The 10,153-nt window shown below is 37.7% G+C and overlaps 1 protein-coding gene across 1 annotated transcript; it reads left to right on the top strand.

The window, feature by feature from the left end:
* The first annotated feature begins 1,529 nt into the window (after positions 1 to 1,529).
* Positions 1,530 to 5,696, top strand: LOC102208779 (interferon-induced very large GTPase 1-like). Its single transcript, XM_005754804.1, has 3 exons — positions 1,530 to 1,776; positions 2,374 to 2,921; positions 2,994 to 5,696. The coding sequence occupies exons 1-3, from the start codon at positions 1,530 to 1,532 to the stop codon at positions 5,694 to 5,696; spliced, it is 3,498 nt and encodes a 1,165-aa protein (XP_005754861.1).
* Positions 5,697 to 10,153: the final 4,457 nt, after the last annotated feature.

Genomic DNA, 10,153 nt, shown 5'->3' with positions numbered 1-10,153 from the left:
GTGCTGGACTTCGATGTGAACCAGCTCTCTGCTTCATAGACAGAATGACCCTGTAAACGGGCAATACAGTTTTATACCACAACAAAAACAAGTGTTATGATTAACTTCTTTTGGGAAATGACAAAGCTGGTCCTGCTGTCTCCGAGTGGATCTTCTCCTGTACTTCATCCACATTTGACCTCGTCTTGCATTTGCTCCTTTCCTGGAAAAAGTAAAACACCTCACTAACCTAACCTTGCTGCATTAGCTCAGGCTTGTTTTCTACTCATTATCTAAGTCTGGGACAGTCTGCTCCGACTCCCTTGGCCCAGAAAAATATCACTCTGACTTTAACCAGTTAAGATGTGTAAGGATGTTTGCAAACCCTTCTGCAACTCAACATGTCAGTCTCAATAATTAACTAGTGCTAAATGAATGCTTTTGACCCTTATTACACAGAGTGCCAACTCTTTAGTGAGCACAATTGCAAAATGTATATAAAAAGGTCACAAAAACAGTTTTACTTGTTTTATTCCTAACACGAACACAGCTAATGGCCTCAAACATGTAAACAATGAAAGACTTTCCATCTCTTAACTTTTGACGATGCTTCACTGTTGAAAGCCAGCAGGATTGGGAGTGTTTTACCATCTGAAATAGTACTAAATATTTCTTTAGAAACTCTTAGATAAAAAGATGGCTCCAAATGTTTTGCCATGGCCAAAGAAAAAAGTTTACTGCAGTAAACTTTTCTTTACTCTTGATCTGTCACTCTACTAAGCTGTTAAATATTTGGTGTTTTGCAGGTATACCAACAGGTATGAGTGGAAATGGAGATAAGGTCAGAAACCAATTTTATTTTTTAAAAATCTTAAAGATTCCGTGTCATACATTTTACACATGGTAAACAGTGATTTTTTTTTTTTTTTTTTCAGAAGCTAGTAAGTACTTTTGAAGAGGGAGAAATGGAGAGACTTCTCAGCATTCTTCACCTCCAAAATGAAAAAGCAGAAAAGATGTCGACTGCAAAGTTTCTTAAAATAGGTCCACCTGTGCAACAGAGCCTTGAAACATCTGAAAAATCTCTGGCTTATACTTTTCTTCAGAGATTGATGATGTTAGACTACAGAGCTAGATATATTACTGTAAGACAAGCTCCTTCTGTGAGCCGTTCACAATCTGATCCAGTGCATGGAAGGGATGACACTGATGATGATTATGATAATAATGATGATGATGATGATGATGATGCCCTGTTTAGTGATAGAGTAGACCTAGATGAATCAAAACAGTCACATGTGCATCCAATGGATGTTCAGATGGCAGTATTTCACTGCTCAGACAGTTTTCTGAAGCAGAACCTGGTTACAAAGCTGTCACAGTGTCAGTACGCCTTACCTTTGCTTGTCCCTGACCCAGTTACAAAGGATATTGAATGTCCTTTGTGGACATTCAGGCCGATAACAAAAACATGGACAGTAACTCAAATCAAGGATAATTCAAATGTTGATATCATGAACTCTATGCAAATCTGCAAAGCTGAGACACCAATGGTATCATTCTTCCGCCTGGGTTCACTGCCAGTGTCAAAATCTCAGCTCATGAACACTGTGATCAATGACCGTCACAGCACCTTCTTCCACAGAAACAGTCCAGGTAGCACCAAATCTCGCCTGCTGATGGATGGTGTGGCAGAGATTGCCTGGTACTGCCCTGCTGGAAAACCCAATGACTCCTTTACTGACTGCATTGCCTTTTGTAATCTTCATGGTGATGCTCTGTCATTTGAAAAACAGCGTGAGATACTGACAGAAAAATCATCAGTCACTGTTGTTCTTGTGCCAACTCTGGAAAAAGGCCAGAAAAGTACTACTGTCATCCAAGACCTTTTCAAGTCACCAAAGCCTCTCATTATTCTCGTTGCTGATAATGATTGTGGTGTAGTTCAAGTGAAAAAGAGAAAATACAAAATGGGTCTGAAAGATAGAAACCAGTCAGATGTTTCTAAAGAACTAAAAGAAATTATCACAAAAATTTTATCTAGACCTCACACATTCTTCCAGCTTGAATCCATGGCTGAGGTCCCTGGAGTCACAGTGGATGAAGATGATGAAGTCTGTCAAAAGGGGAAAGCTGCTGCAATGCAAACAGTTAAAATGTTTCAGGGGATGAAAATTTCAAAGATCAAAGAAGAATTTCTCCCTTGTCAAGGTGATCTTTGGCATGAATGGTGCAGAATAAATAAAGAGCTGTATCACCTTAAAGGAAACACTGAGATGGAAAAAAGTAAAAAAGAACAGCAAATGATGGAAATACGACAAAATCAATGCAAGGCCTCATGTAGTGAAGTTATTAAGTCATTTACAGATAGCCTCTTGTCTTTTCCAACTAAAGAGAAGGAGTATTTCCTTAAATGGACTCAGATCTTAATAGATGCCCTATCCACAGATGATCTCTCTTCAATTCTCCATATCTATGAGGAAACATGGACTGAAGTTGTTTCTCTAAAGAAGAAAGTTGATAAATCTGCTTTGTTAATAAGGAAGCAAAGTGAACTTGAACAAATCTCCAAAAAACTGCAGTCTGTAACCTTTGGCTTGGAGCACATCTTCAGAGAAATGGGACAGATCTATGAAGCCCATAGAGCAGTACAAGCAGAGAGTAGTCACACTGAATGGGTTAAATACCCTGAACTGGCTGCAGCTATGATGATTTCAGGACACCCAGTGGAGCTGATGGATGGTGATGCAGGTCATGTCCCATTAACATGGATCTCCAGTCTTTTGGATGAAGTTATCAAAAAACTAGGCGACCAGAGAGTTTTTGTGTTGTCAGCTCTGGGCGTACAAAGCAGTGGAAAGTCAACAATGCTGAATGCCATGTTTGGATTGCAGTTTGCAGTGAGTGCAGGCAGGTGCACCAAAGGTGCCTTCATGCAGTTGGTCAAAGTGTCAGAGGAAATCAAGGTCAAAGTGTCAGAGGAAATCAAGGTCAAAGTGTCAGAGGAAATCAAGGTCAAAGTGTCAGAGGAAATCAAGAAAGACTTCCAGTTTGACTATTTTCTAGTGGTGGACACTGAAGGACTAAAGGCAGGCAACACCACTCTTCATCACGACAATGAACTGGCAACATTTACTGTTGGCCTGGGAAACATGACACTGATCAATATCTTTGGTGAGAATCCAGCTGAGATGCAAGATGTCCTACAGATTGTTGTTCAGGCTTTCATGAGGATGAAGAAGGTTCACCTTTCCCCGAGTTGTGTGTTTGTTCATCAGAATATTACAGATATTGGAGCTCCCAAGAAAAACATGGATGAAAAAAGACACCTACAAGAAAGATTGGATGAGATGGCTCAGCTAGCTGCCAAAGAGGAGGCATGTGATGCTGAGCACTTCTGTGATGTCATTGACTTTGATGTGCAAAAAGATGTGAAATACTTTGCCCAGTTATGGGAGGGAAGTCCTCCGATGGCTCCTCCAAATCCAGGCTACAGCGAGAGCATCCAAGAGCTGAAGAACATCATCCGGTCTAAGGCTAAATGCTCTCCTGGGATCACTCTCTCACATTTCAAAAGTAAAATTCATGACCTCTGGAATGCCCTGATGAATGAAAACTTTGTTTTCAGTTTCAAAAACACACTAGAAATTGCAATTTACAGAAGACTTGAGGTCCAATATGGGAACTGGACCTGGGCCCTGAGGAGCAACATGCTGACCATTGAAAACAAGCTTCATACCAGAATTGAAAATGGAAATCTTGACACAGTTGAACGCAGTTATCTTTTAAAAAAAATGAGCAAGTCACATGAAAATGTAGGAAAAAAATTGAAAAACTTCTTTGAAAATGACAAAGACAAAGAAATCTTGGTTCAGTGGCGAGGTCGATTTGAGAAAAAAATACAAGATTTCCAAGAGGAACTAGTGAGAGGAGTGACAAAAAAACTGGATGAAGTTATCCAGCAGAAGAAAGCTTGCAAAAAACTGGATGAAATGAAGTCGGAGTTTGAAAACAAATTACTTCAAAAGAGCAAAGAGCTCGCTCATCATTTTAATGCTGATTCAAAAAATGAAGAAGAACTTAAAAAACAGTTCAATGATATCTGGAGTTACTGGGTTAAAGAATTAACTGCAGATACAAAACCCATTGAGGACATTCAGCTAGAAGAGGATAAGGAAAATATCCTTCAAGACCTTGGTTTTGAGTGGGCTCTTATAAATGAATCTAAAACAAGTGGCAGATATAGCAAGATATCTGTGATTGGTAATTACTTTGTATATATATTTGTCAAGAAGCAGCAAAGTCTTCAGTGTGAGGACCAAGAACTAATCAGATCCCTCATAAGAAATGTTGAAAAAGAGTCTCTTGATGCAGTTATGAGCAAACCTGTAAAAACAAGAGGCTACAGTCCAATTTACATACAAGAAGTAGCTAAAAATGTTCAAGAGAAAATTACAAAGTTCAAATCAGACAAGAGGTATGATTTCAGGAAGGAGTTCACAGTTGATCTCTTATTGTATGTATTTGACAGGGTGGGTATTTGGCTTTCAGAGTCCCACAAAATATACAAGATGAACAACAATGTACTCACTTATTTTGAAAATAAGAAAACACAATACTACAACATTTTTAGAAGCTACTGTGAAGGAAACTCATCTGCTGTTGTGTTTGGAGAAATGATCTGTGGAAAACTGAAAGTTTCCATTGTTGAGGCTGTCTGTAACAAGACCGCCATTGATCTCGCTGGACAGATGAGGTGCACTTTTCCAGTATTCTGTGGAAACAGACTGAACTTAGAGAAACATTTGCTGAAGTCACTTGCAGAGAAAGAGGACTTTGATGCTTTCATTACCTATATCCAAAACCCAAGGCAGCAAGTAGAGGCTTTTATCAAAGAGAGAGTAAACACTTACATGTTCAGAGAATGCAAAGTTAAAGCATTGGATATACTCGAGAGAAATGTGAATTACATCAGTAAACTTGTATGTGACGCTTTAGATGATGCAACAAATAACGTCAAAACCCAAAAAGGAGACATAGATATGTGGGCAAAGGAGTTTTCCAGTTTCCTGAAAGACAAACTGACTCTTGATGCCATATCTTGTCAAAACTTCAGTGACATAAACAATTTTGACTTTCTTAAAGAAGAGATCAAGAAAAGTCTTGAATCCATCAGAAAGGAGATGATCCAGAAAAAAGATGAGTTGCTTGACAAGATAAAGGAATTCAGACATAAACCTGATCAAATCCTCATCGATCAGCTGTGTAACTGCTGCTGGAAAACCTGCCCATTCTGTGCAGCTGTTTGTACCAACACTGTTAAAGATCACAGTCCTGATGACCACAGTGTCCCCTTTCATCGATCTTCTAGTGTCAGTGGTGTGCACTACAAAAACACTGAGATAATGAGTATTGAATTCTGCACAACATTGGTTGCAAGTGAATTAGGTTTTTATCCTAAAAAAGATGCAGATGACATTATTCCTTTTAAAAAATACAGAACTGCTGGGCCAAGGTATGCTAACTGGAACATTACTCCTGATGAGTCTAAGCTGAAGTACTGGAAATGGTTTGCTTGTCGATTTCAGAAGGAACTGGAAGACCACTATGGATACAAATTCACAGGCCAAGGTCAGATTCCCAGTGAGTGGAAAACATATACTAAAAAGCAGGCTGTTCAAAGTCTGGATGAAATGTACATTGCAAATTTAGAGTGAGTCAACACAGTTTTCAGTCAACAAAAAAAGATCACAGCTATTTTATGTAATTATTCACAAATCATATAAATTGACAGTAATATATTTTACTGATTTAAATGTGCAGAATCAATAGACAATTAGACCGGTATAAGGAAACATGCCTTAGTGACATGAACGCTCACAAAGGAGAGCACATTTTAAGAATGTAATAAGGGAAAAAAGCAAATCTGTTGGCATTAATCAAATATCAATACCAACATTCAGTCATCACAGTTGGTCAATGAGAATCGTTAAATAGAGAGAAAGCAATATTTTCTTTATTAACAGAGAGACAGGATTAATGGAATGAATGCATGTAAAGATGATTTTATATTTAATTAAGTAAGCATATGAATTATATGAAACTTAGACATAAAAAGAGTTGTCTTGTGAATTAGACTAAAATGTATTGTCAAAAAATTTATTTTTGTGATAAAGTACATATTTCTTTATGAGAATGTTTATCAAAGTCAAATCAAAGAAGTTTTTTCAGTGTCTTTGTATATGTTAATATCTGGGTCGTAGTTCAAAACAATAAAGAAGACAACAAAACACACAAAGGGATGTTTTGTGTGTGAACTGTTAATTTCATTTTAATAAACATGTCTGTTTTTTCTTTATTACAATCTTAGTTTTTTCTTTTTAAATTACTGACCTACTTACACTTTCAGAGTTCAGCTTCTGACAGCCAACTGCTGAGAGTCCCCCCCTCCTTCCCTTGGGTTGTATCTACTTTCCACTATAAATACGTCCCTTTGTCTCAATTTCAGAGTGTCACTAAAAGATGGTGCTTTCTTTATAAAGCTTCTACTTGGATAGTTAGCTAAAGATGATTTTTTTCAGTATTATTGTAGGGTCTTTGCCTTATTAAACTAATTTTTTCATTTAGCTACTTCTTCAGACCTCTCAATTATGAGCATGTCCTTCATTTTTCCTGTTAGCTTGCAACTTATTTTTTTATTTATTCTTTAGATTTCTGTAAATCTTTTATATTGTGGAAAACTCGTGAGCAACCCATAATTTCTCTATATTTTGCATTAGTGTCCAAGCCTAGTTTTTCTTTTTCTAATTGCTCTTATAAAAAAGTGTTTCAAAGGTGTTCTTTGTGTTGTGCAATCTACTTCTGGAAAGGAAATGGCGTGTCACAAATTTAGAGGATCATCATTTAGCCTGGAGAAATATTTTGTTGCTTTATAAGAAAGTCCTCTGCAAAGCCAGAAGATCTTACAATTCATCACTGATTGAAGAAAATAAGAACAACCCTAGGTTTCTCTTCAGCACTGTAGCCAAGCTGACAAAAAGTCAGAGCTCTGTTGAGCCAACCATCCCTTTAACGTTAACTAGTAATGACTTAATGAGTTTCTTTACAAACAAAATTTTTATCATTAGAGAAAAAATTACTCAAAATCATCTCACAGATGTAATATTACCTACAGCTGCTTTCAGTACCATTGATATTCATTTAGAGTCTTTTTGTCCAATAGATCTTTCTCAGTTAACTTCAATAATTACTTCCTCCAAACCATCAACGTGTCTTTTAGACCCCATTCCTACAAAACTGCTCTAAGATGTCCTGCCATTAATTAATGCTTCAATCTTAAATCTGATCAACCTATCTCTAATGATCGGCTATGTACCACAGGCCTTCAAGCTAGCTGTAGTTAAAGATTTATTTAAAAAGCCATCTCTAGACTCAGCTGTCTTAGCTAATTATTGGCCAATCTCCAACATTCCTGTCATATCAAAAATCCTTGAAAGAGTAGTTGTCAAACAGCTAACAGATCATCTGCAGAGGAATGGTTTATTTGAAGAGTTTCAGTCAGGTTTCAGAGCTCATCTCACCACAGAAACAGCTTTAGTGAAGGTTACAAATGATCTTCTTATGGCCTCTGACAGTGGACTCATCTTTGTGCTTGTGTAACGTTAAACAAAACCATGTTTAAAAGAATAAACATGGTTTTGTTATGGTTAAATTCCTGTTAAACTTGGGATCGCAACCATGGGTTTATTTTGAAAGATTTGATTCTGAAACTTTTATTTTGAAAATCCACAGCGGAAGTCTGCTACTGGTAAACTGGTTTTCCCAAAACTTATCCCTTTAGTAGCAACGAAGCTTTTGCTGTGGTAAGTTCTTCCTCAGTCCGCCCAGATTGAGTATGAGTTAAAAACATATTTGAAGATCTTTATTGAGGTTAACATAACAGTGCATTAACAGCATGAAGTGCCCATAAAATAGCATGTGGTTATATTTCGGTTTTATGATCTTGTTTTGAAATTAATGGGTTAGACAGTAGGAAAAAATGGACGCACTGAGCTAGCGGCTAACAGCTAGACGAGACTGTCCTGTCTAATAATTTGAAACTTCTCTTGATAGTTTGGGCGGAATCCTGTTGCTGAAAACTCATGGTTACACATGCCCCATGTTACTGCAGTTATGTGTATTTTGAAACATTTATTTGGTTGATGTACAGGTTAATTCTGTTTAAGAAATAGTGCTTATTAAGTTTTGTCCAGCAGATAGCAGCATTGATTCCATTTACCTTTATACATGAAAGGAAATTTTGGCTTTTGAAGTTTATTTATTTTCACATGAATATGAATGTGCATTTAAGTGAATTTATTTTTCTTTTTTTTACCTAAATCACAATGCAGTAATATTTTTATTTTTTTCCCATAATAAGTTTTGTTGCCATTTTATTTTCCAATCAAATTTTGGTTTTTATTTATTTTGAGAAAATTAAGAGTTCCACTATACGATCATTGTTTTTCCAAAATAAATAAACTTATCCCGAAGCTTTTGCTGTGTTTGGGCAGAATCCTGTTGCTGGAAACCCATGGTTACACATGTCCCATGTTATTGCAGAGACCCACAAAAGGGGAATAAACCGCACTTGAGCTTCACCCATCTCGATTCCAGATAGTTTTACTCATACAGCACCGGAGATAGCGACTAAGAGGGGCTTTACACTTGTCCTCCCAGACCTCAGTGCAGCATTCGATACTGTTGACCATAATATCCTATAAGAGTGATTAGAGCACGCTGTAGGTATTACAGGTACTGCGCTGCAGTGGTTTGTATCATATCTATCTAATAGACTCCAACTGGTGCATGTAAATGGGGAGTCCTCTTCACACACTAAGGTCAATTATAGTGTTCCACAGGGTTCAGTGCTAGGACCAATTCTGTTTACATTATACATGCTTCCCTTAGGCCACATGTGTCAAAGCCCGCGGGCCTTGAGATCATTTTATATAGATGTACTATTATTGTTATGTAGTGATGGGCAGATGAAGCTTCATGAAGCACTGAAGCTTTTCATCCAACTGGTTCACCCCAGCGCAAAGCTTCTTGAAGCTTCATTTGCTCTAGTAGGACACCTACTGGACGTAAAAATATTAGTTGGCATGAATTTGAAGAGTGCGGCCTTTTGCACACAGCCTGTAAATGTCAACAACAAAAGGAGTGTGTAAAACATCTATATTCAGATGGGGAATGAGGGAATGAAATCAATTTAATTGCCATGTTAGATCTGTTCAACTCCTGGCTCCGCCCAGAGCCTGCTTCTGCAGAACTATCTAGAAACAAAATCTGTATTAATATGAACTTCACATATAGAAAAACGCCTCTTTTAAATTTTATTTCCCCCTGTTTTTCCCTCACTGACCACAGCAGGGGAATCTATGTTTTGATTCAGCCATGAATCCAGCTCACCTGATTCCTCACTGAGCCCCACCATCACTGGCATCTGACAGGGAGGCGCTGCATATTCTTCCTTTAATGTTACTATTTTCAATCTGTTAATTAGAGTGCTTAAACATCAAATAGGCCAAGTCTATAACAAGTCAATACAGCTGTAAATGTGGCCAATTATCAATCTATTACCAATCCACAACAAAAGATAGCTTTTATTTTATGCTTGCTTTTAGTCAAACACTCACCCAGAGGATCTTCAATCCCAGAAAATTCCTTCTCCTCATTTAATGAGTCTGTCCTCCTTCCATGCCCTGGTAACTGGTCCATCCAGGGCCATATCATCTTGAAATATACATACAACAAGCCAAACCACACCTTGGTCACACCAACCCTTTTCCGCCCCGAAGATGTCCAACGCCATCTTAGTCTGGACTGTCAAAGGTGACTTTAATGCTGACTGTTCCGACAATCCATTTTATAACATTTCCTGGTCAGATTAGCCAATCTCTGCACACTGGAATAAACATAATCAACATGGTCAACACTTTTCCTGCGTGTGATTTCACCATCTTATCGATTCCAACACTCCATCCTTATGTGGTTTGCTACATTATGTTTATCTAGAATAGGGCTGCCACAAACGATTATTTTGATAGTCGACTAGTCACCGATTATTTTTGTGATTAGTCGACTAATCAGATCATCATCCATTGGACGTAAAACGTACAGCTTATTGCACCAG

Source organism: Pundamilia nyererei, unplaced genomic scaffold (assembly GCF_000239375.1).
Source record: "Pundamilia nyererei isolate P.nyererei 1_Seehausen unplaced genomic scaffold, PunNye1.0 scaffold00668, whole genome shotgun sequence".
Lineage (NCBI taxonomy): Eukaryota > Metazoa > Chordata > Actinopteri > Cichliformes > Cichlidae > Pundamilia > Pundamilia nyererei.
The sequence above is the reverse complement of the archived record's forward strand: the minus strand, read 5'-3'. Positions and strand labels throughout refer to the sequence as shown.